The sequence below is a fragment of the Meleagris gallopavo genome, chromosome 1, assembly GCF_905368555.1.
Source record: "Meleagris gallopavo chromosome 1, MGAL_WU_HG_1.1, whole genome shotgun sequence".
Lineage (NCBI taxonomy): Eukaryota > Metazoa > Chordata > Aves > Galliformes > Phasianidae > Meleagris > Meleagris gallopavo.
This window is the reverse complement of record NC_139404.1, coordinates 181,210,450-181,237,853: the sequence shown is the minus strand read 5'-3', so window position 1 is coordinate 181,237,853 and position 27,404 is coordinate 181,210,450. Positions and strand designations below refer to the sequence as shown.

Sequence of the window (27,404 nt, the reverse complement as noted above, 5' to 3'; positions counted from 1 at the left end):
ATTCTGCTTGAGGGATGTATATACTGTTGTTTTATAGCCTCACTAGCATCACCAAATATTACACCAGTTCAGAAGAATCATAGAAGATACCAAGGAAAGAGGAAAGAAGCATGAGATTAATTAGTTGAAATAATACATGAGTATGTTGGTCTTCAGACTCATGTTTTATTGCCTGAAAGGCAATAGACATACATGCTATTTGTCTAAAAGCTGACATATAGGACAATGATGATGAAAAGTTTCTGTAATTGATAAGCTCCTCTTCCCTGGAGATAAGATAGTAGTCTGTTACTGAGACGTCTCAACAAATTAGAACACTCAGGATCTCCTTAGTCTAGTGAATAAACAAGACAGCATTACCTTGCTAAGTTTAACTGAAATCTGTGTTCATGGTGTTACAACCACATTTCCCCAACCAATCCTGTAAAAATACCAATTAAATCAGAAAAAAAAATGTTACAAAACTTTTTTCAATGCTATAGGTTATATAATTTTGAAAATAGCAGGAGCGCAGCATAAATATAATAAATATAATAAATAAATAAAAATATAAGATTAAAGAAACCTTACAGTAGTTACAGTTGTACAGATTTTTTGCAAATTTAATTCTCCCATTTTGCTCTTTCTATTATAATTTACTTGGTACTTAGTTTTGATATTTTACTAAGCTAATAGCATGAACAACACAATTTCACAAATATGGCAGTGTCTACTGTGTTTAATTAATCCCAATTACCTCTCCACATCATAGAAAATATTAGCAACAAAAAGTTCACATGTTAGTAATTATAACTAAAGAGAAGAAATACAATGCTGGTCATATAGCTGGAAAAAGAGAGAACAGAAGAAGGAGGAAAAATGAGAAATTACTCATTTCTGAGGATCTAGATTCTAAATCTTTCTCTCCATTACCAGTGTGAGTAAATTTTAAAGGATTAAAAGAGGAAGAAAATATCAGAGTTTTAAGAAAAAATATTTTTTACCATTCTCAGTCTACACATGAATACTGAATTCAATATTGATTCTGGTAGAGATGAAAACTGAAGATGGTATGAGGTCAGTGTTGACTCTGAAGTTCTAGGCTGAACTGATGTGTGTTCTATATGATGCCATTAAAAAGATTGTCCATATAATAATGTTAGTTGTTACATATTTTATAAATGCAATATTAAAGTGAATTTAGTAATGCAGTTCTTAATGAGACATATTGACGTATATTTAATCCGTTCAACAAGCATTTTCCAAATAAAAGAAACTGTATGAAAACTATTCTAGTTGGGATAACTGATTTTCATTTTTCCTTCCTTGCAAGACAAGGCAGAATAAATTGCTTTGAAATACATACCTGGATGTGCTTATGTTCATTTTACCTGTCCAACACAAACAGAACTGGAAACAGTTAGAATTTAGCAGAAAATACATTAAAGAGAATTTCTTGTACTTACTAAGGGGGAAAATGACTGACTGGGTGGGTATAAGCATAATACATTCAGACATTCAGAAAGAAATCGGCTGAATCCAAACCACTGTGCAGCCTTATCTTCTGATGGTAAAATACATTTTCCAGAGAAGTGACAGTCAAACTGTTTTCTTTTTGATCTCTGTGACATCTTTTATAATGCCATTAATTCTGACTATTTGCTTGCTCCCTTTTATCTCTTCTGTTTTCATGCTATGTTCCAATATTGTTAAAATCATTGCTGATTACTTAATTAGCCAGCTGAAACACTTCCTGTTGTGTTGGTGTTATTACCCTACAGCAGGGAATAAGTAACTGAAAAATTTAACTTCATTCTTTAGTTTATTGAAACATTAATTTTCATGGTATTTTTCTTGTTTGAAAATTAAGCAAGTCTTCCAATAACAACTGTAGGGATAAAAATTTAGTAAGAATAGAAAAAATGGAAACAATGATACAGATAATATGTATGAACAGTTTATCTCAATTTGGCCTTTCCTGCTGAATCCCAAGCTTCTTTAGGACTCAGGATCAGTCAATCCAATGGTATGGAAAGAAACAAAGTTATGAGAGAAAACTGTAGCCCTATGGTCCTAATTTCTGAGATCTTTCTGTCACTGTTGTTGTTCACTAGCCCGGCTTAGAATTTTCTGCTTCATTGCTGAATTCAGACATACTAGACAATTGACAAGAGTTGATTCTTTCTATGTTGTTCATATCAGATGTAAGAAATCTGGAAGGCTCATTTGTTTTGAAGGGCTTAGAATGACTAAATTCCATTAATCCATCCATTATCTATTTAGTGTAGTCAAAAATATATATATATATATGTGAGAAGCATTTACATGTGCTTATCAAAATTATCCATGTAGATATACACTTAGAAAAATGTCATATGTACAGTTCTGAAAGAGATGTGGTGGCCTGTGAATCAACATGTGAATGCTACTTATTAGCATTTATACATGCTTCCCATTTTTACTCTCTGAGATCTGCACTGAGTAAAGCCCCAGACAAGTCCACTGGTATGACTGAGTTAGGAATTACAAACATTTATGTGACCCAGAAAACTTCAGGAGTGAAAGCCAAGTATAAAGTTGTTCAGTGCTTAACTTTCGTGCTTAGCAAAGGTAGGGAGGCACCCATCTGTAGATGAGTAGTGCTTATTGGTACCTCTGAATCACTCTGCTTTTCTCCTCTAATTTTTCTTAAATCAGAATAGCTGAAGTAAATGTTCTGAACCATTTCCTCACTGCAGATATAAAGGTATCAGAAAGCCTTTTTTCAACTTTAAACTATAGACATCATCAACTTTGAAAAGATATGCCAGATTTTACAAAAGCAGCTTAAATGCCTCAAACCTCATTTGTTCAACTGTTGAATTCTGAAAAGAATGTTTTGAAGGAGTAGTTAGGAAAAGGTCTTTGAAAAACATTAGCATCGTAAAAGCTACTCACATTCTCAGCACAGAAAAGATCATATTTGTATATAAGTTACACAAATAATGCTATCTCTTTAGAAAAAAAAAATCTGAGACATTTAGAAAAGTATATTATTTTACTTATGATGTGTATGTATATACTGTGACACATTAGCTATGCCTTTGACTCCTAATGCTAAGGGGGTGAGGAGGAGAGATTATAGTAATGGGACACTGCCCTTAGCTGGAAGTAAGGCAGCAGAAGACTATGTATTCTTTCAAAATAACAATTATATGACATGTAGAAAGTGCAGGGCAGCAGTTCAGTGGGTTTCCAGTAAAGCAGATCAGTGTGCATTGAAATAGATAATTCTGCAGATCTGAATTTAGCAATGTAACACAGACGTTTTTAAGGACTGGGCTCAGAATGTTTGTTTAAACTTGCCTAAGAGCCTGAAGGACAAGCATCCTTGAGATATTTCTGAACCACATATTTTAAATGTTTCTGGCACAGAATAATTTTATTAAAAAATCATACCAATGAAAATCAAGAATACACACTAACTGATCTTTTTTTTTTCTCTGAAAAAAAAAAAAGGCCATCTTTTTGTTGTATGCAATGTTATCTTTTTCAGATCATATGTGTGGGAAAGATATTTCATCCACCTTTATACATTTCAATGTCTGACTACAGTTAACATATGTCAGAAGTAAAAATGAGATTATGCTATGTACAGTAGAAAATGTAATGTTACATTTGTAACCTTCAGTATAAAATCAGTCTTGACACTATCTTTGTTTTTTCCAATATATTTTAGTTACTAGCTATGTAAATGATTATAGGACAGAAAATATTTAAAGATTTATCACTGTAATTAAATCTCAACAAAGATAAATATGTGATTGGTAGAACTGTGTTTCAGGTAAGTGAGCAGTAGATACAGAGCCCCGAGAGCAAAAAAGAGGCAATTTCACTGTTAGCAGATAAATAGACAATATCTATTTGTTCTATACAAGGGCATTACAAAGCAATAAACAAATTACCTTCATTAAATAGGATTAATGAGCACTGATAATAAGTCACAGCAGCACAAAGAAATACACTAAAATTATTTATCTGGTTGTGGTGGGAGGCAGGAGGATCAACCCATAGTTATTCATTATAGCAACAAAGAAGCCTTCAACATTTTCTCTGAAATGTGAAATGTATTCCATCATTAGAAAGTGCAGCAAGTTACACCCTTATTCTGTGGTTGGTACACTGATTGTCCAAATATCAAGTGTGGTGATGGTGGTTAAAAATGGAATTGAGATGAAATAAGATTTTGTATTTTCAACAGGAGAGATCTATGCTTTTTTTCCTCAACTTTTTTTTTTTTTTTTTTTTTTAACTGAGTATTTCCGAATGGTAAAGCTATCATGCTGTCTCACTCCAATTCATAGGAGGGAGGTGACTTTCTTTTAATATCTTTATACCCGGCGTGAGATTAAGAAACAACGGTTCAAATGTTTGTCCAACCAGTTTACTATAAATCCTAATCAGGGAGACGGGGAAGGGAAGGAGGGCGATAGAAAAGACAGGAAGGAAGCAAGAATCGCGTAAAGCAGGGATAGTCACCACCAGGATCCAGCAGTGGTCCCGTTGCACGACATTTCGAAGGTCCGAGGCAAAAGCAGCAGGAGGAGAGCAGCAGCAGCGTGGCCGGCCTTGGGCAGCAAGCAAGTAGCAGGAACAAGTCACAGAGCCAATCTGGGAGGAAGCAGCAGGACTCAGGTAGCAGGAATTCCGTAGTGAGGAATCTGATGGCAGACACCTTTGTTCTGCATGCACTTGGGTAAGAGTCATGTACAGCACCCCCTGAGATGGCCATCCTCCTCGAGATAAGCCCACACAAAAGACCGCTTCATGGCTATTAATCTGCAGCTTCTCTCTCTCTCTCTCATTGCCCCTGGCCTTGTCCATCTGTGTCCCTCAGACAAAGGATTTCTCAACCATTGCCCCGGACTTGCTCGGACTTGTTCATCTGTGTCCCCAGCAAGCTTTGAGACAATGATGTAAAAGAATAATCTCTTACACATGCAAAATTCATGGTTCATATTTATGTGCAGAAAATTCAGCCCCTAATCTGAAGTGTTTGTTTGTTCTTTTTGGTTGGTGGTGGAGGTTTAGGTTTTTGTTTGTGGGTTTGTTTGTTTGCTTGTTTTCTTTTTTGTTGTTGTAGTTGTTGTTTGTTTTATATAATTTAGAAAGAGAGAATAATCAGCTTCTTCACAGTTCCTAAAACTCCCAGATTACATCAGACTTTGGCTGTTATGAGTACTATTTATGCACCAGGTAGTGCCATCTTGTGGGATTGGGGTAATCAAGGGAAACTTTAAATAGAAGAGAAATATATTTTCCCAACAGGACACCAGAGGAGATAGATTAATATATCTCTTACCACATTGCAAAAAAGAATACATAAATCAGACTTCTTTCTTTTGCAAACACTGTAATTGCACAAAAGTGCAGTTGTCAAATGTGCGTTTGCATGCTTTACCCTTGAAGATGCAATAATTAGCCATTATATGAGCTCCACATTTAGGTTCTAGGTACATTTTAGAGAATTTCTACAGCAACTTGTTGTATCTCCACATGTTCAAAGGAAAAAAGAAGTATTTCTCAGAAGAGAAGGCTTGAAATAAATCTGGGAAACAACCATATGTTAACAAATAGAGGAGTGAATATTTGGTGATACCTGAAGGCCTCGGCCAAAGCTCTTGTTAAAATACTTAGACTTATTTCTCACTGCACCTCAGTGACAGAAAGACTTCAGCATTGCCAAATAACTAGCTTCTTTTTTTTTTTTTTTTTTTTTTTGCGTCAGAATAATGTGCCCAGAAACATCACAAAGCACTAACAAAAATGCTGAGATGCCAGTGCTCTATCTTCACCCCTTATGACAAATATGTAACATTGTGACAGTTTAAGAATTAGTGTTGTGAAACAGAGAAAATAGATCTACTAAATTGTTTAAGAAATGATACCAAAGAAAATTTCACACCATACAATAAAATAAATTCCTTTTGGCAGGAGATAGATGTGCTTTTCTCACTACTTTATCACCAAACGACCTAGATTTTCACTTACATAGCTCACTGAAAAGTCCTTAATAAAACAGAAACAACTTGGGTATTTGAAAGGCATTCCTAATGACCTTCAGAGAACAGACACAGAACTCCTCAGAAACATACTTTTGTAAACAAGGCCAGTCATTCATAAAAGAAAACACCAGCTTTGCTGCTACCAAAATGATTTAAATAATTTCCACTCCAAGATTTTGCACATAACAGAACTTGCCAGAAGATGATTTATCCAGCCCAGGTCACAGAAGAATGCCAGTTTACAAATGTATCTATAATTCATAATTTTCTTTTTAATTCTCTGTGTTACCGTGTGCTTTGATGAATAGTCTATAAACAAAAGTTTGTTTTTTTGTGTGTGCTGGCAGTCAACTACAATTTCCAGGAGGGACTCTGAATCATCTTTGTGATTTCAGCATACGTATCGTATTAAACATAAGAAAAATGGCCACAAAAATAAAAAATGTGCTCAGCATATGTATTTTTTTTAAATACTCTATACTTTTGTATACTGCAGTTTCTTATTTCACCTAAACTTTTTTTTTTTTCTTTTGGTATTGAAAGCAAAATGAGTAGAGCGTGGAAAAAACTTTTACTCGGTTTTAGACAAGTTTTTTTCTCAAAAAGAGTTGACTTCAGATGGCTCATCTCTAGAATCATTACTTCACAATTTTACAGTCATAGCTTTCTTTATTTAGATTTTGGCAGTACTCACATTTATCTATCGTGTCTTTAGCCCTTGGTTTAGCCCACATCATCTTCATGGGGTTCAACAAGGCAAAATGTGTTAAGGCAATCTCAGATATGCGTACAGACTGGGAGAAGGACTCACTGAGAAGTAGTTCTGCTGAGAAGGACTTAGGGGTCCTGATGACTGAAAAGCTGGACATGAGCCAAAGTGTGCCCTTGCACTCTGGAAGACCTGATCTGCTTCGAAAGAGGGGTGGCCAGAAGGATGAGGGGGGTGATTGTCCCCCTCTACTCTGCCCTCATGAGGCCCCATCTGGAGTACTGCATCCAGATCTGGGGTCCTCAATACAAGAGGGATGTTGAAGGGCCACTAATATGATCAGAGGACTGGAGTACCTCTCCTACGAAGACACGCTGAGGGAGCTGGGCTTGTTAAGCCTTGAAAAGAGTAGGCTCTGGGAGGATCTCATTGCAGCCTTACAGTACTTAAAATGTAAACAGAAGGGAGACAGACTTTGCATAGCCAGATAGTGCTAGGGTAAGAGGGAATGGTTTAAAACTAATGGTTTTAAAAAAGTGGAGTTTTAGGTTAGATTTTAGGAAGAAATTCTTTACTTAGAGAGTGGTGAGTCATAGGATCAGGTTGTCCATGCAAGAGGTGGGTGCCCCATGGAGGTATTCAAGGCTAGATTGAATGGGACCCTGTGCTTCAATTAGAGGTTAACAATTCTGACCATTTAAGGGTGGTTAGAACTGGATAATCTTTAAGATCCTTTCCATCCTATCCTTGATTCCTTGATGTTTTTCTCAGTCTCCTGTTCCAGTACCCATTCACTCACCACATTTTTACAAGCAAAAATCATCTGGAAGTTGACAAAATGACAGCATCCCTACAGACTCAGCATCAGCAAAAACTAAGTCTTTTATTTCATTGGAAGTACAAAACATCATTGCCTAAATCCATTCCCTAGAAGTAGTTCTAATTAATTAATGAATAATTCACACTGTGTGTATTTTTAGGGTACAAATGTACTAAATTTTATAGGAATTGCCACTGAACCTAGAATGATGACAACTTTATATTTAGTCTGAACTACTTTTAAGCCAGAGTAACTAGTGAGACTGCCTGATTGTTTTTTGCTTGAATTGGTAACAGGTGTCTTCAATTAAAAATCTGTGCATTTTCCTTGAGTTCTTATATTCATCATCAGTTTGTTGAATTTCATGCTACCGTAAATCATTTCTGCAAGATAAGACTTCATAGCAAAATGTAGCAATGAAATTTTAAGACAGAAATATTTTTGGCTAATTAGTATTTTGCCTTAAATGCAGCAGCAGAGAAAGGAAATTTTGAACATTCAGAGAGCTCTCTGTGAGCCCTAAATTCCTCAGGGTCCCATGTAACTGCTCAGAATAGTAATTAGATCTGCAGTTCTCTGTTTTGCAAAAGTCTTCCCCAACCTTGTGATGAATTTGTTTAGCCTTTTAACATAGCATTTTCACTATCAGTTTTTAATGAGAAAATTTTCATCTGGCTTCAAAACTGAATTGAACTTCTTTGAAACCAAACCTGAATATCCTGCATCTACATATGACTTACACTGCTGGCTCATATTGGCTGAAAAACTCATGTTTTCCCATTCTTTCTTGTCAAATGAAATTTCTAGTGCTCTTGACGCTGTTAGAGTCAATCTGGATACATGGCTACAATATATTTTCTGACTTTTGCACCATGAACAGCTATACTAGTTCTTTGTCTGTCGTTGACAGAAAAATGCAAAGAAAAATTGAAATTTTGAAGTGTTTTCAGTTACCTCTTGGATTCTTCCTTTTTCCAGTCAACTTTCTGTCATGAAAACATTTTGGCCATAGCAGAAAAAAAAATGAATGACAGAACTCAACCAGCAGATGTGTAGTGAATACCTTCAGATTGCTACTAACGCCGATTATAATCACCTGCAATATTTATGTCCAAAAACTTGGAACTTACTGTAGCAGAGGAGCAGCCTGCATCTTGAAGAAGAGGGAGGGATTTTACATACCTGAGCTAGTCTTGACCTTTCTAATCTTGGAGTTACAACTTTAAAAACTATCATAGCAAGTGATTACAGAAGAGAATGTCTCATAAGTGCTGTGTATATAGTGAAGAACTTATTAATTTTTTAGAAAGTGAAAATAAGCTAAAGTGGAAAAATAAGAGAACAACATGTAGAAAAAGTATACATTTGGTTAAGACTTTCAAGTCTAATTTGTAGAATTTCATATGAATAATTCCCTGCAAGGGCTAAATCAGAATCTCATTATTTTTATTGATATTTCTAACGCAAAGACTTTTATGAATTTAGACTTATAATAAATCATGATATAATTTCATGCAGAATTTTTTTTCTTAATTACTTTAAGTATAATGGGGAAAATATATACTTCTCAGGTGTACAGAATGATTCCAAGGATAAAAATTATAACCAAGGCTCAGGTTTTGATTATCATTTTTAAAATAAATCACTTTGATTAGTCTTTGATCCATCAGGTTATGAGAAAAAGCACTTGGTATCTTTCATTTAAGGGATTATTGATTGACTATAGGGATTTATGCATCATATAGGAAAGATCCTCAAATTCTTCAGATAAGCAGATAAAGAAGATAACAGAAATGTAATAAAATAATACCACCTGCAAAGAAGGTTTAAGAGCTATTAGATACTACTGAATTTAAAAACAGATGTTGAGAATAAATGCTGTTTATATGCACATACGAAAAAGTCATGCTGTATAGGAAGCATCGTGTTATATTTCATTGAAAATTTGAACTAGTGGAGAAAATAATTATTTATATGTTATTTCTGGATTGGCCTTGAATAATTAGGAATGAGAATTGTCTAATATTGTATGGGTGATATCTGAGTATGTTGAATAATTTAATTATTTCTTCTTAATTTAATCTGTCCTCTCAGGAAACTTATGAATTCAATTATTTGAAAGAATGAAAAAAATTATCGTCACTTCTAAAACAAACAAACAAAAGTCTTAAAAGGTTTTAGCTCTTGTTTTGTTTTTAGATTATTTAAATAAAGGTAATCAACTTTCCTTTAGTGTATCATAGCAATGCAAAATATTGTTTCCATTATAGTTTTCTCTTATTTTTCTTTTTTCTTTTAGAGATCATCTATAGCTGGGTGTTTAATGAGTTCCCATCTTTTGTGGCAGAAGATAGCAGACGCTTCATCTCCCAGGAGACAGGCAATCTCTACATCTCCAAGGTGCAAAAATCAGATGTTGGCAGCTATATATGTCTGGTAAAAAACACAGTGACAAATGCCAGAGTTTTGAGTCCTCCTACACCTTTGACACTGAGGAATGATGGTAAGAAAGATGTTGTTGCTGGGTACTACATGGAAGCAAAAATTGTTTAGCTAATGCAAGAACCATGATTATTTGTTTGTTTTTATTTTCAATATGAGCATGTAAGTACTTCTGAGACCAGGAAGAAAAAGGTGTCCATGAAGACAGTCTTTTAAAACATCTTATAGTTGTGGAGCTATTTAGATCTCTGAAGTCATGTGCAGTCTGACACCTCCTGAAGTATTTTGTTTGAAACTCTTACTCCTTTTTGCTATTCTTATGCTTTATCACTGACACAGAAAAAAATTCCTTTCTCACAAATGTTTGGTTCTGTAGGGCTCCATACTACTGCCAAATGCAAGTGACTACTGTCATGTTTTGATGCCCTTAGGCACCTGAGATATCCACAGGACACGGGCAAATATAGCAGAGAACATAAAGGAAACCTCTGCCCTTACAGTCCAGCTGGATGCAAAGAGAAATAGGATGCATCTCGGCTGGTACAAACTGAACAGACTCTAATGCTTAAAACATTACTTGACGTTCTGAAGTCTTGTTACCCTTCCAGGGTCCAATTCACTGCATTGATTAAGGACCATCAGGAACATCACAATAGAGTTGATTGCAAAGATAGTTAGCTACTCAGATGCTTTAGAATTCCATGAAGGCATGTCACTGCAGTAGGTTTTTTTTTTTTTTTTTCTCTGCAATGAAGTACCTAAACATTATTTTCCAAAACTAGCCTTGAAGTTGGAGTAACTCAGTCATTTCCAAAATTCAAGGGAAAACACCTTCCAATAACATTCCCTATGAGGCAGCACAACATCTCAATATAAGCTATGTGTAACTCTATTTATATAGCTCCCTATAGAGAATATTATTTTTTTGTTTGTTTGCAAATAGAGCATTTATATTTATTTTTTGTTTTCCATCAAAATAATGTTACTTTTGAGAATAAATGTTAATAATTCCATAAGTGCCTATATTTTTTTCCAGGATGAATTCTGGTTCTTCAGAAATTCATTCCAGCAACTCATGATAAATGAATTCACATTTATATAAATCAGAGAGAGAAAGAGAATCTGAGGCTTTTGTTTTTCTTATAAATGTATCGAGCACTAAGACTATTCCTGTGCTGTAGAAACATTATAAAGACTGGACATAAGCAGAAATGATTTAATTTTACAGACTAAACAAAAAAGTATGTTCATTGATTAGAATGGAATTAAGTTAATCTTTATTCATTGTAAGCAGATTGAAAGCTCTGTCTGCTGAATGTGCAGTTTCTGAAAGAAAAAAACTGCGTTTTACTGCATCATTTCTTACTTTCAATTTTTATTTTATACAGTACTTATGCTAATTATTGCATTGTAGTTGTTTAGTTTTACCAAATGAACAAAGCAAGTCTGATCTCTTCACTATTACTCCTTTGAACATGAAACTAATAATACAAAATCAGCAAAATTATTTTTAATCAGTTCAAATTATGACATATTGTCATATTTATTATTTGTATATTGCTCTATTGCTTACATATAAGATTTTTTTCATGTTCTTTTTGTGTGCAGTGATTCAATGGATTCAACAAATAATTCAACTATTCTGTGTTTCTGTGATTAGTTATCCATAATCTACTCTATGGTCACACAACAGAAGAAGTGGGGAGAGTAAACAAAGATAAAGAATGTAGTTGGCTTCACTGAGCTAGGAAATGAAATGATGCAAATTTCCTTAAATGTCAAATGAGTAGTATATACCAGCCTCAAACTAATTTGTGTTTCACTGGTGACTGTCATACAATTGTGATAATACAACCTTCTGACCTGTGCTGGAATATCAGGGAAGTGTTTGTGCTTAGGTGAACTGCTTCTGAACAATTTCCCAATTTATTTTTTCACATGCATGCATTCCTACCAGACTTTCATGCCTTTTTACCTACTGGAAATTCTGAAAAGTCTCCTTTAATAGAGTTCCTAAGTATTTGCTGGTAGACTATAATAAGAAAGTTGGAAATAAAATGACATTAAAGAAAATATGCATCTATCTGAAAATTTATTTGTCACTATGTTGCTGAATTCGGTTGTAATATTTTTTTAAGGTTTAGAATATCCAAATGAAATTAATTACATTCAGCTTTTCAAATATTTACTTTAGTGCAAAAATCATAGCATTCTGAATTCTAGCAGCTGGGATCCCAACTGGCATCCTATTCAGTCAGCACATTTGTCAGAAACTACAGAAGATTTTGTGGTTTAAAATAGTTTTTACAAATGGCATTGTATAAATAAAAAAATTAAATGTTCTCTAATATCTTAACATATGTATTCATCAACTCAAAAATATTCTACTTGATATATTTGTAATTTATTTTTTTATATATATAAACATATATTAAAAACAGATATATACCTGTACTCAGGGGAATGGAAATCCTTTCACAAAAATACTCCTATGTTATCATTTGTCCCTATGTATCTATGAGGAAGAAAGAGAATAATTTTAAGGCTTTCTGTCAAACTCTGCAAGGATGTAGAAACTTCCTTGGCTTTCATTAGTCTTTTATTTTTTTCATGATGACTCTCAAGGAGAGACTCATTGCTACAGAAATTAGTTTCTCAATCAAAATCTTTTTGGTTCTTTATAAAGATTCACTAAACAAGTTAGAATTACAATACAGTAAGAAACTCGTATTCTGAGTTGTAAAATTATTTAAAATTTGTAACATGCTGGGACAAGCTCAGGAGATTTCTCAGAAATTGACAAGATTATCCAAAAAAGTAAAAATTACTAATAATTTTGCAATTAGAATACTATGTAGCATTAACACTCCTACGCCATCTGACTGAGATCAGGAACTTCACTCAAAGTTCTTAAGCAAATACTCTTAACCACTGAGCAGTGGAATGTATATCTTTTGCTAATAAAATAATGGCAAGAATAAATCTGTGCCTAACCTTTCTTCTGAGTGTAGGAAATCTTTGGATTTTGTTTTCTCTCTAGCAATCTAATGATGTTTAAGTCAGGAATCTTATATTCTTCAGTAACTACTGCCTTAAAAGCTTATCAGTCGTTTATTAAACTGTACCTTCTAACTTGCTTGATTCAAAGTAGGTTTCTGAAGTTAAAGAGCTATTACTTAAGCAGTTTTAAAGAAACCCAAATCATTTTAGCTGAAAGGATTTAAGGGACCATTATGGAAGTTTATGCTCTGGGAGCTTCAAGAGTGTAGTTAGTACCTGGAAGATTAATGGAATAGAAGCATTAGCATCTACAAAGCAGAAGTAAAGTGATATGTGATGATTTCTCAGCAGTTTGATTTTTTTTCCCATGAAATAAAAAAAATATTTTTGTATGGATAGAGTTATTAACTCAGAATTTCTCTGCAAAGTCATGGATGGGAAGGAAAAACAAAAAGGCAGAGCAGTCCTTTCTGAAGTAGTAATGATTGATTGATTGATATCCTCCTATCTGTAGTTGTTCAGTTGTGATTAGCTATAGAAAAGACTGACAATGAGAAACAAATCTTAATATTTTATTCCTTTTTCCATTTCCATTAAATGTCCTACAGGGGATAATGTAAACTGTTCTAGCTATGTGAATACCTGTAAATGTTTTCAATTCTACTTCATCTGTTCATGTGGAATGTGAACACCTTACAATCAATATTTATCAAATTACTGTGATTTAATGAATTATGTCATCTCTTCTGTTTGATGCAGACAACACTACATCCAGTGGTGCATAGGGCAATTTGGGTAGCAAAAATTTGAACTCAACTCAAAGATTTGCATCTAAGTCAGAGCAACCAATACAAATTAAAATTCATTTTATGTAGATTTTTCATTATATAAGGTTTTTACAATTTCTGTTTTCAGTGATCCTAGATATCATAGAAAAGTCATTGGTGTTTCAGTTCAACTTTACCTGGCTAGGGAAGACTCTGAGTGGACAACAATGTGGACAGTTTTCAGTCCCACACACACTGATAAGGCAGAGACCTAGAGATGTGGAAACACAAGGAAGAAAACTTGTCACAAAATAAGGAATAAGATTTATTTACAATCAGTCTGAGGAATACTGAAATGTTGGGGTCATCTCTAGGAAGATTGGGGGTGCGAGATTGTCAGAAAGGAGGTAGTTTCATGGGAAGGTAGTGACGTGCGGAATCAAACTCTATAACCATAAAGCAGTTATAAAGCAGGTACGGTTTATTCAGTGCTGCGCGGACACCAGGTGCACCATCTGGAAAAATCGTGCTACAGATGTAGGCAGAACTAATACATAATCAATAGTTTTCCCGGAATTTGGATACATATTCATTACATCGCCGAGAGTTCACTAGCATGCAGACCCTCCCCTCTTGCGTGTGCGTAATGGGTCGTGGGATGAAGATTTGTCGTCTTCCTTGTGAAGGCTTCTGACCGTTTTCACTGTAAACTTCTGACCTTTTTGGGGGGCATGCCCCCAAACCAATTTCTTCTTACCCTGTGGACATCTAATCACCTCCCTGCCAAATGTCCTGGGGCTGTTCTCAAACTCTTATTTTATGGCCTTCATCCCCCTCACTATCCCGGTCACAGTGTCTGCCATCCCTAATTTTCTAACAAGCTCTACGTTCTTGCTTCTACAAACTAACTGTTCCCCTTCAGCCCCCTTATTCTCAGTCATTGTGAAGCCTTCTTACCTTTTTACTTTCACTTATGGGGCCCGTCTCACCTTTCAGTAGAACTTAGGAGATCACATGATCTCTGTGATCCTACATTGCATTTTTATTCTGTGTTGATCAATTTTATTTATTGCAGTATTTTGTGCTTGATAGCTGAAACTAAAAAATGAGAGACAAAATTTTTTATGGCCATACCCAAACATCATGTGTATGTCTGGCAGATCCATTCTAGTTAACATAGCTGAAGGTCTCAGTATTTCCTAAAAATTCAAGTTTCTTTTAGTGCCTGATGCAAAGTAACAAAGATCTTAAGAAAAAGAAAATGATGATTGTTTTAATACTGACTGACAGTGACCAAAACAGAAAGATAAGCAGCCTGAAGGCATTATAGTCACAGCAAAACAATAATAGTGTAACATGGAAACGTAAGACCTTAATAATTCCCTTGAAGTTTATGTAAATATGATGACCTCTTTGGTCTCAAAGATTGTAAATAATTAGGATAAAAAATATCCCTTTGCAATAATAGACTTTTGTTTCCTAATTTTTACAAAGAGCATTGATGTCTTATAGATAATCACTTCGTAATTTCTCTACATTTTCTGCCAGTCTCTGCAGGCATGTTTCGTGCTAATGGAACAAAACCCCAAAAGAACAAAACATGGTACAAAATATTACATCAGCATTTCATTAGGAATGTGAAATGCTGAAATAATGACTTGCAAAGAGCATTTAGTACTTGAAAATATTTCACCTAATAAAGATTATAAATAATAATAAGTTAAAAACATAAGATTTTAAAGATCATGATATCCCTCAGATGTGTTCATATTTAATAGCATAAGACAATTTAACATAATTATTTTCGGAAACAAAGTCTTAGAATAAAACTTTTTAAAAAAATCATCAAGACACAAAACCTCTCAGCTTGTCTGTATAATCAACAGATGGCAGAGGTCATATATAATAAAGTACACTCTAAAAAAGTATATGACTCCATCATACAAGCTCTATGAATTATTTTAAGCAGCGGTTACCACAAGACAACTTGAGGTTTCCATGGCTGAAGTTTTAGAAGAAGTTTTAGAAGAAATACAGTCATTTTAAACAATAATAATAAATCACTATTACTGGGATGTACAATTTTTGTTTTCTTGGCTGCAGCTTTTCAAAGTGGCCTTAAAAACAGTGTAGATTTTTAAACAGAACTTAAGGAGTATCCAAGGATCTACAGACTAATTAGTGTGGATTCTGTATGAGAGAAAATATATTTTAAAAGTGCAATTAGTAGAATCATGGAATCATAGGATGGTTCGAGGAGGAATGGACCTTAAAGACTGCCTAAACAGATTCTGAGCCAGAATTCTTATTTTCTCCAGTGACCTAGGTGGATCCTATCAGGAGCCATCGTCATGCCAGGCACTGATTAAACCACCCAACACTCATTCATATATATATATATATATGTATATGTATATATATATATATAAACCAAAAAAAAAAAAAAAAAAAGAAAAATAAGGAAAAGAAAAGAAAAAGGAAAGAAATTGTAAAATCACAAGGAGTATAATTAAATGATGAAAATTATTGCTATAGTATGAGACAGTGGGGACAATTTTTTAATGACAGATTAGGGTAGGAATGATTTCAGTTCAGGCTAGAGAAAATGTTAATTGCCTAAATTTGGCTGATATCCTGACTCTATTTGAATACCCAAGGCACAAAGTTTAATTTCCTTTTTTCTCTTCAAAAGAAAAAACATGTATCAAAATCTTTTAACCTTTAATGACATGCCTCAGAATTTGCCTTCTTGTACAAGGCTCAGTATTTCTTTAAGAGCTCATTAAACTTTGTCAAGCCATTGATTTAATCATGACTTTTAGGAAAATAGGTCATAATTGTTACTGTATCTAATACTTGCATAACTATGTGTTTGCTTTTTTTTTTTTTTTTTAAACTAAATCTACCATTAAATCCATGTTATGATCTACCAGTATTTAGGTCCATGTAATGAAATAACATTGTTTTGATTTGATACATTTAAACTTTCTAGCTGAACTAACTTAGCTCTTAAAGACATGTTTAAATGCTTATACATTTGGATCTATTTGCATTTTCAGATGGAAAGAAAGATATTGTTATTTCATAGAATCATATCATAGAATCATAGAGTGGCCTGGGTTGAAAAAAATCTCAAAGATCAGCTAGTTTCAACCTTCCTACTATGTACAGGCTTGCCAACCATTAGACCAGGCTGCCCAGGGCCACATCCAGCCTGGCCTTGAATGCCTCCAGGGATGGGGCATCCACAGCCTTCTTGGGCAACCTGTTCCAGTGTGTCACCACCCTCTATGTGTAAAATTTCCTCCTAATATCTAATCTAAACCTCCCCGTCTCAGTTTAAGATCATTCCACCTTGTCCTATCACTATCAACCCCTGTAAGCAGTCGTTTTTGTATGAAAACAAGAGAAAGCTGATCTAAAATATATTTTCAGAAAACAAGATGAAGTCTTTAACCGGAGATTACAGGCTCATCCTAATGCTTCCTAGCTATAAAATCTCTGTTGTTTGTTAGTTTTTCCACTTGGGCAAAAAAAAAAAAAAAATACTCTTCACTCAGTGAATGAAAAAGGCACTTAATAGTAACTAATGAAAAGAGGAAATCTGCATGTCCCATTACACAGATAAATACTATAACCACTTAGTTTTATACTAGTTGAATGTTATTCTTGATGATTTTCACTGATAATTCTATACTGATTTGAGAAATCATGACAAAGTTTAACAGAACTTTTCAAGGGGGAAAATTGAAGGCTTTTTAAATCATGTAATGCAGAAATATGTAACAATCTGTAGAACTTCATTGTTGTCTTGCACTGGTAAATGAGAGAACAGACCCAACATTTCTGAAAAAAAGCCCTCACAAAAGTAACCTGTGGGAGCCTGTGGGATGACAGCACTAATAGAGCACAGACCTGATGGAAAATCCTCAGTTTCATAAGAAACATCTGAAGGACTATAATTACACAGTTAACCATTCAGCTTTTTTTTTTTTTTTTTTTTTAATCCTTCTAGCTTGTAGGTTAATTTTTTGCCTATCTCTCAAGCTGGTTTTCTCTCAGTTGCAGATTCTATATTCCACTGCTTTCATGTGCATCCTTATGATTCTTCCTTTATTTTTTCTTGCATAAGAGATCTCCTTCTCATTTCTTTTTTCTCTTAAAGTCTTGTTTGTTTGTACACTGGAATTTCTTTGGAAAATCTTGAATGATTTTTGTAGATTTAGACCAGATTTGTCTTGCTGCCAGTGTATCCACAACTCAGATTCTATCCAGTTTTCTAATCCACAAATCTAATTCTCATTCTTTTTAATGTAAGCTTTACTGCTTATCCTGATAGCTCATCCTCTTTCTAACCAAGCACAAGTTGTTAGCATATTCTTCTTTCATTCACACTGTGACATTTTTCTCTCAGTCACGTCAAATACAAACTACACACCTTGCCATATGTAAACTGTCTCCTTCTCCTATTCATTTCTTGCAATCCTACTATCAGTCACTCCATACTAAATTCCAGATATCTCTGCTGATGTCAATGTTTATATCTTTCCTAACCAAAAATGATTTCCCAGTTTTGTTTAACATGTATAAAGTGTGTTGTCCCGATTAATCATTTCCAGAATTAAAGAGGCTGTTGAAAATTAAATAATTGAACTTTTTGTCACTCTGCATGTCTGTATTTGTGTCTCTCTACACAGATGGTTTTACACAAATGCGTTGGAGGTTTTTTTCCTGATCTTGGAAGGTCCTTGGTTGAGTGCAATATGATATGATATGTAGGTTTCATTTTTATAATTGTCATTGCACTGGTAAATAAAGCTTTGGTCTAGGAAAATTCTCATCCTTCATTAATCTTTCAAAATGTAAATATTAATATATGTCTGAGGAAAGTAATCCTTTTTCTCAAAACTTATTGAAGTGTTGCTAGTGGCCCTGAAGAACATTTTAAAATATATACTGGATCTGAACAGAGCATATCAGATGAGGCACTGGCACAGACTGCCTAGAGAGCTGTGGTGCCCCATCCCTGGAGGTGCTCAAAGCCAGGTTGAATGGGGCCTGGGCAGTCTGAGCTGGTGGAGAGCAAGCAACCTATGGGAGGGATTGGAACTGCATAATTTTTCCATCTTATATTTCTGTATTGTCCTTTACAACCCAAGCTATTATATGATTCTGTGATTCTATAAATTGGGCTATTTATGTCAGTTATTAGCTTTACTGTTGGACGTGTTCAGAAAGTAAGCCACAGCATTTTTTCTGATATATATATGATATGTCAATATATGGAAAACTGGTGATATTTCATTTTAAACATTTCTTATTTTCCAGGTGTGATGGGGGAGTATGAACCAAAAATTGAAGTTCATTTTCCTTACACAGTTACAGCAGCAAGGGGAACAACTGTTAAGATGGAATGTTTTGCACTTGGCAAGTAAGTCCAGATTATTTCATAATTAGACATGATTGTTTATTAAGATGTGACATGTCTAATTTGTTGTCCCATTATTTTGTTGTATTGCATTTTCACAGACATCCCTTTCTGCACGCTTAAACTAATTATGAATTCCCTACCCAACCATTTCTGTGGACAGTAATTCGTTCAATTTAAAAGACTGTCAAAATGAAAAGTAGTGTTCTCACAAAGAAAAAGAGAACAGTTTTTGTGTTGAAAATTTTACCACACTCATGCTTTTATTTATTGTGATAACGTTTTAATCAATAAATTCCATTTGTTCTGCCAAAATATCATAATTGGAAAATAAAAGAGATTATCTTTTTTTTTTTTTTCAAAATACAGTTGTTGTTTTTTTTTGTTTGTTTTTGGTTTTTTATTGTTGTTGTTTATGAAGATAATAGCACAATGATCTGAGCATTTCCTACCATACTTTGTAGAAACTGAAGGTCTCTCATTTCTACCTGAGCTAATGGCTCTACTAGAGAATATGTATTTTGTATACATATCTAGGTGAGAAACTGATAACTTTTTGATTTTGTTGTGACAATTACTATTATTTTCATTGTAAAGAGTGTGGCAAGGATAGTATACATTCAGGCAGATCTAAACAGTAATTTGAGTGACTCAAAGAGAATATTGTTGTCTTTGTATATATATTAAAAAACATGTTCCATAATTGAAAATTCATAATTGAAAATTATGGATATGTAAAAAAACACAAAAGATTTTCTTTTTCAAAAATGTATCCCTTAAAATTACAAGAGGTGTGTGTCAAATGTGTGAGTGAAATCACACAGTATTGAACACCATTCAGTTCGTTTTTGCAGTGATGCTGTTTTTGCTCATATTTTCCCTGGTCATACAGCTCAATATCACTTATCCTGCCTGGTTTTCAAGTTCATGGCTTATAAAGGCACATACAGATTCCTCATGGACTGGCTTAAATTAAGAAACAATGGGAGGTTTTTACTTTGTACCATTTATGGTGGAATTTCACAATTGGTCTCAGGTCATGTCAGGGGTTCCATATGCTCTTCTTTTTTGTCCACCTAAGTACGAAATAAATTCCAGAGGAAAGGAATTTTAAAGCAATAGCGTAATTTCCTGAAGATCATCACTCCACACTGCTTGGTAAATGTGGTTTTCTAGAACAATCTGTTGAAGCCTATCTTCATCACCTGAGACGACCTTTTTATGTTTTTTATAGCTATTTTGACATTCATGTCATTTTTATTACTTTTTGTTGTTGTTGCTTTGATGATTGGTTGATTTGGCTCAGGTTTTCCCTTAACACTTTATATTTAATAGCTGGATGAGATTTGTCTTAAATTTGCTTTCCTTTGTGCCTGTTTCTGCTGGCAATCCAAAATCATTTGATCAACATCCAAGTCAACCTTGGAGACTACATCAACAGAAAATATTCATAAACAATTGCAGAGGAATATCATTTTAATTGTATCTATTTAGGCCCAATGACCTTAAAGTGAAAGACAGGACAGTGCTCAATCAGTCCAAACAAAATTTAGGAGGCATGCAGGGAACCATCAAGCAGTGGCTGGTTTTTGTAGATTCATGTTCCACCAAAATGTGAGTAGGAGCTTCAAAAAAAAATGTGTGGGGAGAACTTCTGTGAAGTAAAACACAATTTTTATGTTTTTGTACAGTAAAAGCAAGGAAAGGGGTACATGAGAGAGAACAGAAAACCAATAAATGGAGAGATTTACAGAGATACTAGATTACATGAGGAGAATAGCTGATTGTATAGGCAGGTTGCTCCAGGCTTCCTCCTGTCAGCAATGCTAACTACTTTTCTGCCAGGTTAATATTGGAAACAAGTCTCTTTTAGACTCCTGGCTATGGCTGGAGCAGTAACCAACATATTAGTTTCATTTTCTTCCTCTTGTTGGAATTAAATTGCAATTGCAGGCAGATTCCTAGTCAATTGTCACTTTCCAGTGAAGAGGATGTTCACCAAATGTTGTCAAGACCAAGCATAAAACATCTTGTAGGCAAGAAAAGGAAGTGCTAATACTTTCCGTCATCAGCACCTTGAGATTTAGTAAACTCTCTCAAAAAGACTCAGTCTTTCAAATCACCACATACGGAAGGTGATGGTTGACAGGAAAGGTTTCAATTAGTTTATTTCCGGGTTCATATTTGGCACTAAAATTTAACAAGCAAACAAACAAACAAAAACAAACAAACAAACAAAAAAAAAAAAACAGAATACCTGATCCATCAGGAAATTTATCTAATTAGGTTATCTAATAAGTTGATCCCATTTGCTGCTATTGCAATGGGCAACTATTTTTAACATACATACTCCTTATCTTCTTATATGGTTCCCTGTTCATTTTCATCACTTTCATTTTTTTTCTATCTTTTATTTTTGATAGCCTGTATAAATTTTTTCTTGTTCTGCTGCCACAGGTGCCCATTACCAAGCTGAATCAGCATCTAATTAGCTCTTTATTTAACATGTTGAGATTTGAAGTCTCAAAACCAATGTGCTGCTGTTTTTCTTTTGCTTTAATTTAGCAGTCTCAAACATTGCTCTCCTCGTATGCATGTAATTGTGAGTATGACAGACATTCCAGCAAGACTTCCAGGCATCTGAAAACATTCCAGAAAGAGCCTAGTTACAGATTAATGATTTATTAATAGTGTTTATTTAGAACTGCCAGTCACTATGACTGTGGAAATTAAGTAAATTGGATCTGGGCTGTATAACCTGAACAAATTGGAGCTGTGCAGCTTTTGTCAAACTAAATTGCTTAACAGGTAGAAATTCTCCAAGAAGGGTTTTATTTTGACCTAAGCAATATGCTGCTTGTTCAGTTGCAAGAGAAAATATTGTGTTGTGAATGTCAGAGATAAATAGATTTTGTAGGTTCTAAAGAATTCAAAATAATACAGGAATAAAATACATCTAAATGATGTTGTTTGAATGACATAATGTTGCTTATAATGATCAACAATAATTGGCAAAGAAATTGCTGCATTTATCCATTATAGAGATATAACAAACAGAAGAATTCAAAATAAATATATATATGTAACATACATCAAAATGCATTTTGCAATTAGCTATCTTTAGAGTTTTGTCTTGGGTTTTTATGATGATCTACGTTTATTACAATTTTCTGTTTCTTACAACTAGATTTACTCTTATACCCACACAAAGACTTGTGTTTTGATTACTTCTATATTTTAACATACCTGTACGCGGAGCACATATATATGTTTTTTGTCACCCATTAAATTATGTCATATTAACTAGGATCATTTGAATTTGGGTTTCTTTGCTAGTGTAACAGACAATCATATTTTTTGCAAAGAAAAATTCAGAAAAATAAACTCATACAATAATAAAGGACTAACATTTTTTTAACTTTTCATAAGAACTACCTGACAACATACTTGCAATGATTTCAGTCACAACACTCTTCATTTTAACACTTTATGACTTTGGAGAATATTTATCTCAGAAGTACTTTCAATTTATTTTTACATGGGTCTTAAAAGCAACAGTAAATGGAAATAAATTTTATAAATAGTTCAGACAATGATACAGGACTCTGTCCAAGTTTTAAATACACTCCTTTCCAACAACCAAACAGTTGTGCCTTCAGAGGAAAGCAGCTCAAGAAAAAGGAAGCGTTAGTACAATCCTGCTCTTTTTTCCTTTGTTTCAGATATATAGCTCTAGATTGACTTCTGCTTTCCATTTCAAACAATTTTTCTAAACATACTTTTCCACACAGACATATTTTAAAACCAAGTTGCATCACATTACATGACCTTCACAGTTCAATCTTTTTCTCATTGTATGTTGCAATGCAGCATACTATACTGCTGTTTTTACTTCGTTGTCTATATAAACCTCACTGGTTTTCTGGTTACAGCAAGGAAATAAAATATATATTTTTATTATGGTGGTGCCTGTGATTCTGTGATTCTGTGCCTAAAGCCAGTTTTGAGTGAGTAATCATATTTTATTTCTCACTAGAACAAATTAGAGAATGTGGTCTATAGCCATACTTGCTAAAGTTTCAATCTTTGCTTTAAAAATAGAATTAATGTTTTAATGATATATATATATATGTATCCTTTTTTTTTTTTAAAGTTATGCTTGTTTTTTAACCACATAGATCATCAGACAGATTTTAATCACAAGAGTCAAAAGATAAGTGTTCTGACAGTCATTTTTTCTTACACTTCATACGATTGTTTTTCTATATTTTGACAGAAGGTTTCATTTTGTGTTATTTTTATGCAATAGGAACATCTCTATAGTATATCAATATAATTTATAAATGCTAGTTTAGTTCACCTTACAAATATAGTCTATGCCTTTATTGCAAAATAATCGCAGTTAAAGATAGGAATTAAAGAGATATTGACTTACTTTTATTACTTCTATAATGATGAGGCTGTTGTGATAAAACTATTGTTCTGGTGTTACAGCTCACTTTGCATTAATAATTATATTATAAACACTCTTTTGAAGAGATTTATTGCCAACCATAAACAATCACCCCACCCGTAATGTGGCCTGCAAGAACTCAGTCTGGTTTTAAATCTTGCTCTTTAAATGAGATAAAGAAGAGGTAACATTATATATTTTTAAATCACAGAATCAAATGAAATTTTGTAAATTATATTTCAGGAGATGTTCTAAAATATTCCCTAGAGATAATGAACTCTTTGAATAAATTCTGATTTGTAAACATATTACAGTTTTAAATCCATGGAATACGGAATTTTATTTTTTTTCCTCAACTTTCTGTAGGTATAAAAAGATACATTTTGCTAGTTTACATGATAAATAGATGTTTCTGTGAGGTTTGGCTAGCATTTAGCTGTGCAGTGAGGATGACAAAAAGGATGATAACGATTTCAGAAAAGGCAATATAGTAATATTTGGTCAAAGGTTTTATATTATTTTGTTCCTTTATTTTCTTGAACTTAGCCATATGTGATTTCATACAGAACCACAAAATTAATAGAAAATTATCCTACAATAACGAGTCACAGATCCAGGCTGCACAATTCTCTGCTGTACTTGCAGTTATCTACCTGGTCTTTCAACATAGTTGAATAAAATATTACATATTACCCTCTGTTTTTCTTAATTGCATAGGATAAAACTTAACCCTCTCTTCTAATCACATCTGTAAAATTTGTCCTTCCCTTGACATCCATCAAAAGTTAAAACTATGTTCTAGGACTTTCATATACATCTCCCTGGCTTTAACCTTTTTGTTGTCTGATCTAGACAGATACAGTAAGACCTTATTTTTACTAACAAAGAATGCTGTGGAACTGGCATCATATCTTATCTGTAGATAAAAAGGCTCTTTGTAGGTTCAGATCCAGCAGAAAACATCTCTCACTTTAAACTGTCAAGAGAAGCAGAAGAGATCTTCTTGTGAGCTGACCTCTTCACACTGATGTAGTATTACAAAAACTCTCACGGGAATTTCCGTTCCAAGGCCATTTTTTTTCTAACATAAAACTCTTCAATATGCAACCTTCCACTTCAGCCCACGCACTATGCTGAGGAACAACAAACTTGATATACTTTTCTCAGTTTAAAACAAACTTTAAGTAATTCTCTGCTAACCCAGGTAACTAGCAATAGGACAAAAGGTGACTGCCTCAGGTTTCTCTAGGAGGTCCAGGTTGGATGATCTTTTAGGTCTTTTCCAACCTTGGTGATTCTATGTTAGGAGAAATTTCTTCTCATAAAGAGTGGTAATGCATTGGAACAGGCTGGCCAGGGAAGTGGTGGAGTCGCTGTTCCTGGAAATGTTCAAGAAAGCTGTAGATGTAGCCTGAGATTTAGTGGCCATGACGGTGGATGGACAGATGGCTGGACTTGATGAACTCAGTGGTCTTTCCCAAACTTAACGATTCAGTGATTCTACATTAGGTCATGTACCAATGACACTGAAATGAGTGAAGTGTCAAGGTGCAAAACAGCAGGCGAATATTTACAGAACCATAGAATCATAATATCATGGTTATAGAATGGTTTGGGTTGGAAGAGAATTTAATGAGCATCTGGTTCCACTCATCCCTGCCATGGACAGGGACATCTTTCAATAGATCAGGCTGCTCAAAGCCACATCCAACTTGGCCTTGACCGTTCCCAGCAGAGGAACATCTCAACTTTCCTGGGTAAACTGTTCCTGTTCCTCAATATTCTCATTATGAAAAATTTGTTCCCTATATCCAATATAAATCTACCCTCTTTCAGTTTAAAACAATTACCTTTTTTTTTTTTTTTCCTGCCACTAAAGCCCTTATAAAATGTATTTCTATATCTTTCTTATAATCCATCTTTATTTCCTGAAAGGCAAAAATAATGTCTCCCCAGAGCAAAAAGAAAGCCTGTAGGAAGTGGGAGGAGGAACGGGTTACTTGGGAGGTCTACAAAGAAGTTTCCCAAGCAGCCAGGGATCAAATTAGGGAAGCTAAAATCCAGATATAATTAAATCTAATCAGAACATAAAGGGGAACAAGAAGAAATTCTACAGGTATATCAATATTCTAAGGAACCTGATGAGGTTTAGCAAGAGCAAGTGAAGAGTCTTACACCTGGGAAGAAATAACTAAAGGAAAGCTAGTGGTTTGGCCTAGTTCCCCAACAGGGCGTGAAGGGATCCACGGATTTACACTCTGGCAAAGGAGGTGGAGGGAAGGGAAAAGGCAGAGAGATGGGCCTAGGTGAATAAAACACCTATGCTAGGCAAAAACTTAATAAATATAATAGTGGAACATGAGACAACACAATATAATACAATATAGTTGAAACTGAAGCAAATAAATAAAATAAAATGAGGGAGTGTTTGAAAGAGAAGACCTTACTCTAATGCTGTATGCAAGATGGCCAAGGAGCATACAGAACAAAGCAAACAAAAAGAGAGCCAGTCTCATGACTCCCGGTCGGTTTTATCTTCCCCTGACTGAAAAACGGAAACAGAATAATGAAGTCTTCTGGGAGCAGTAGTTCATTTTTCTCTTCTGATACCGGTAACTGGAACTATTGACAATCCACAGAACTGCAGCGTTAATTCTTCAACTCCCAGTACACTACATGATGACATAATGTGGAATACCAATCCAAAATTATAAAACCATGACAGCTAGGAAGGATGTGGACCCTCTCCAGGAGGAAACTGGAGACAAGGTCACAAGGGATACAGAAAAAGCTGAGGTGCTCAATGACTTCTTTGTCTCAGTCTTCACTGAGGCTCTAGCTGTACCACCCAAGTTGCAGAAAGTGTAGGTGAGAACTGGGAGAAGGAAGACCTGCCCGTTGTAAATGAAGATCAGGTTTGAGACCATCTAAAGAACCTGAAGGTGCAATAAGGTCTTTCCATTCTGAGGGAACTGGCGGAGGAAGTTGCCAAGCCACTATGCATCATATTTGAAACATGGCAGTCTGGTAAAGTTCCCACTGACAGGAGAAGGGGAAATATTACCCCCATTTTCAAGAATGGGAAAAAAGAAGATCCAGGGAACTGCACGCCAGTCAGTCTCACCTCTATGTCTGGCAAAGTCATGGAGAAGATCCTCCTGAAGGCCTCATTAAGGCACATGGAAAATAAAGATGAGGTGACTGGTGGTAAGCAACATGGCTTCACCAAGAGCAAGTCATGCCTGACAAACTTGTTGGCCTTTTATGATGAAGTTACAGTGTCATTGGATAAAGGAAGAACAACTGATGTAATTTACCTGGACTTCTGCAAAGCATTTGACACTGTCCCACCTGACATGCTAGTAGCCAAGTTGGAGAAAAATGTATCTGATGGGTGGACCATTCACTGGATATGGAATTGGTTGGATGATCACACCCAGAAATTATTGGTCAGCAGTTCAGTGTCCAAATGGAGGTTGGTGATTAGTTGTGTTTCTCAAATATCAGCGCTGGGACCAGTGCTATTTAACATCTTTTAGGCAACAGTGGGATTGAGTGCACCCTCAGCAAGTTTGCAAAACAATACCAAGCTGGGTGGTTCAGTTGACATGCTTGAGGGAAGGGATGTCATCGAGAGGGTTCTGGACAGGCTTGAGAGGTGAACCCAGGAGAACATCATGAAATTAAAAAAGGTCAAGTTCAAGGTCTTGCACTTTGGTCAGGGCCATCGCAAGCACAGATACTGATTTGGCAGAGAATGGC

The 27,404-nt window shown here is 34.7% G+C and overlaps 1 protein-coding gene across 1 annotated transcript in view; it reads left to right on the top strand.

Annotated features, from left to right (window-relative positions):
* Positions 1-27,404, top strand: part of CNTN5 (contactin 5) — a 591,619-nt gene that overhangs the window by 425,044 nt on the left and 139,171 nt on the right. The window contains exons 7-8 of the mRNA XM_085216325.1: positions 9,852-10,055; positions 19,090-19,192. Of these exons, the coding sequence (XP_085072451.1) occupies positions 9,852-10,055; positions 19,090-19,192 (307 nt within the window). The remainder of the gene's footprint in view (positions 1-9,851; positions 10,056-19,089; positions 19,193-27,404) is intronic.